This window comes from Sprattus sprattus (assembly GCF_963457725.1).
Source record: "Sprattus sprattus genome assembly, chromosome: 2".
Taxonomy (NCBI): Eukaryota; Metazoa; Chordata; class Actinopteri; order Clupeiformes; family Clupeidae; genus Sprattus; species Sprattus sprattus.
Genome location: NC_137921.1, coordinates 9,931,855 through 9,934,455, shown reverse-complemented (window position 1 = coordinate 9,934,455; position 2,601 = coordinate 9,931,855). Strand labels below are relative to the sequence as shown.

Here is a 2,601-nt window from a genome sequence, read left to right as displayed (position 1 = left end):
TGAATGTTTTCCAGGAAAGTGTCGTTTCACAAGTATATTTTTCTGTGTAGAAAAGTGCCCAGCGTGATTTGAGTGTGTATGTAATGTTGTTACATGTGGCCCAACATAAGAATACTACATTTCCCATCAGAAAAACACTGTAATATGTGTATAGAATGTCCATACTTATTTCGAAATATATTTCTTTTCAGACACATCAATCAAGATTACATCATGTGTTTGTGTCTGTCGTTGTCATCAGGGAACCTATTCGTCTTGAGTGTAGGACATAAAATCTGCCACTTCAGAGCTTTCTACCTCAGAGAGTGTGCATCTCATGGACATCGCACACTACCCACACTCAGGTTTCAACACACCAAGGACCTGCATTGGGTGATTTAACTCTTTGTGGGAAACGTTTTGCCCGATGAAATGCTAGCGATTCATTTTTATAACACCAATGAATTTTAGAATTGTGACTGAACTGAATTTCTGCTCTAATGCCAAAGTGGGAATCGTTTGCCCGTTGAAATGCTAGCGACTCATTTTTATAAGAACAATGAATTTTAGTGTTGTGAATGAACTGCATTTCTGCTCTAATGCCACATGTCAAGATTCTGAGTGGACCCCTTCTTCTGTACTTATCTTTGCCTGTGTGGCAGTGCTGATCAGCCTGACTGTGTGCGGAAACCTGCTGGTGATCATCTCCATCTCGCACTTCAAGCAGCTCCACACACCCACAAACTTCTTAATTCTTTCTCTTGCTACAGCTGACATGGTGGTTGGTCTTACTGTCATGCCCATATATTTCATATCAAGAAATATATGTGTGATTGTGAGCAAGATATTTTGCTATGTTTGCCTACTGTGTTCAACACACTTTACCTTTTTATCTATTTACAATGTCTCTTTTATTTCTCTGGATCGCTGGTATGCCTTATGCTACCCACTGCAATATTCAATCAAAGTCACATCCAAATGTATGTCCATTGTCATCTGCCTGAAGTGGTTCATTTCATTATTGTACAACTTGACTTTTATTTATTTTAATGGAACTGCCACAACAGACATACTATGCCTGAGGGATTGCAATGTAGTGGCAGAAGGAGTTTGGTCTGTCATAGACCTTTTGTTAGTGTTTGTCTTTCCGTGTTCTGTCATAATGGTTTCCTATGTAAAGATATTTGCTATTGCAAGAAAACATGCAGTAAGCATCCGGGCCTCAAGAGGGCAGGACATCCCCAGGAATAAGAAGTATGGAGAGCGTGTTCCTAAAGCTTCAGAGAGGAAAGCAGCCACCACACTTGGGATTCTTGTGATTGTGTTTCTCGCATGTTTATTGCCCTATTTCTTGTGTGTTGAACTGAGTCATTTAATTCCATATCCAATATTTGGACATGTGTTTGAAGGAAGTCTAACTGTGTTGTACTTTAACTCCACAATTAATCCAATTATTTATGCTCTCTTCTACCCTTGGTTCAGAATTTGTGCTAGAATCATCCTCACGTTCAGGATTTACATTCCTGACTCTTCTCTTATCAATGTGCTGATAATACTTTGAATGCTATTACATTGATGCTTATCGGCAGTTGCTACAGCAGATGTTTTTGGTTCATTGTATATTTGTGTCATATGTCTTAACTGTTAGGGAGCTGTAAATACATTAATACTGCTAATAAAAACAAATACTTCAATTACATTTTCCCATCGCCATATACATCTAAAGAGGCTTGTCAATACATGAATGAAAGCAGTGAGGAATCACTACAAAATGTAAACCCATTATGTATGTAGCCTCTCTGCTTCCGTATCCACCTTCTGTATCTTTGCACCTACATACCCCCAAGTATACCCCCAAGTATCCCCAAGTCAGACATGAAACTGTTCCATTAAACCCTTTTTTGTTTCTTGATAATATATTTGCTGCATACTGTAGGTGGCAACTGTGTCACCAGGAATACATGAATGGCAAACTGTCTGTTTAGAAAGCATTTAAAATTTGCCTTAGGTGAGCAATCTGCATCAGTGACTGTCAGTCAGATATAAAGTCAGTCAGATATAAAAAAAACTAATGTTGATGAAACATGGAGAGATATTAAAGGCACAATATGCAACAATTATGCTTCAGGATTAGGGTTAGGATAAGCAGTTTAACCTTAAAATAACAGCTTAAAAAAAATTGGGGCGCTACAATGACTTTTAATATGGAGAATTGCGTCCGTGCCAATGGCATAGCAGGGTCGATAGGCATATAACTGCCTTCTGTAGTTTTGCCTGCCGATGCCCGCCGACCTGACTTTGATTACCTTCTGCCGATCTAGTAAGTAGCTTATTTGCCGTCTTGCTTAGTCTTGTGTTGCACATGATTGATGTTTGACTGTGTAAGGACAGTCGTTGAGTAATTAGTTTGTCATAATGTCAAAGTCAGCACATTTCAAGAGATTTCGTTAGTTTTAGCTGCTAGCATACCTCTAGCGAATAGCTATTAATCCTTAATGCACCTGTAGCCCAGCTAAATAATAGTCATGTGCACTGCGCATGCGCAGGGAATCCTTTTTCATTTAGGAGATCCGTTGAATCTAGCCACGCAAACGAGTAGACACAACTTGATAAAAGAAAAGT

The 2,601-nt window shown here is 39.0% G+C and overlaps 1 protein-coding gene across 1 annotated transcript; it reads left to right on the top strand.

The window, feature by feature from the left end:
- Nucleotides 1-538: 538 nt before the first annotated feature.
- LOC308380748 (trace amine-associated receptor 13c-like) lies at nucleotides 539-1,540 on the top strand (the record flags this gene model as incomplete). Its single annotated transcript, XM_080858152.1, has 1 exon — nucleotides 539-1,540. The coding sequence occupies one exon, from the start codon at nucleotides 539-541 to the stop codon at nucleotides 1,538-1,540; it is 1,002 nt and encodes a 333-aa protein (XP_080714278.1).
- Between the last annotated feature and the right edge of the window lie 1,061 nt (nucleotides 1,541-2,601).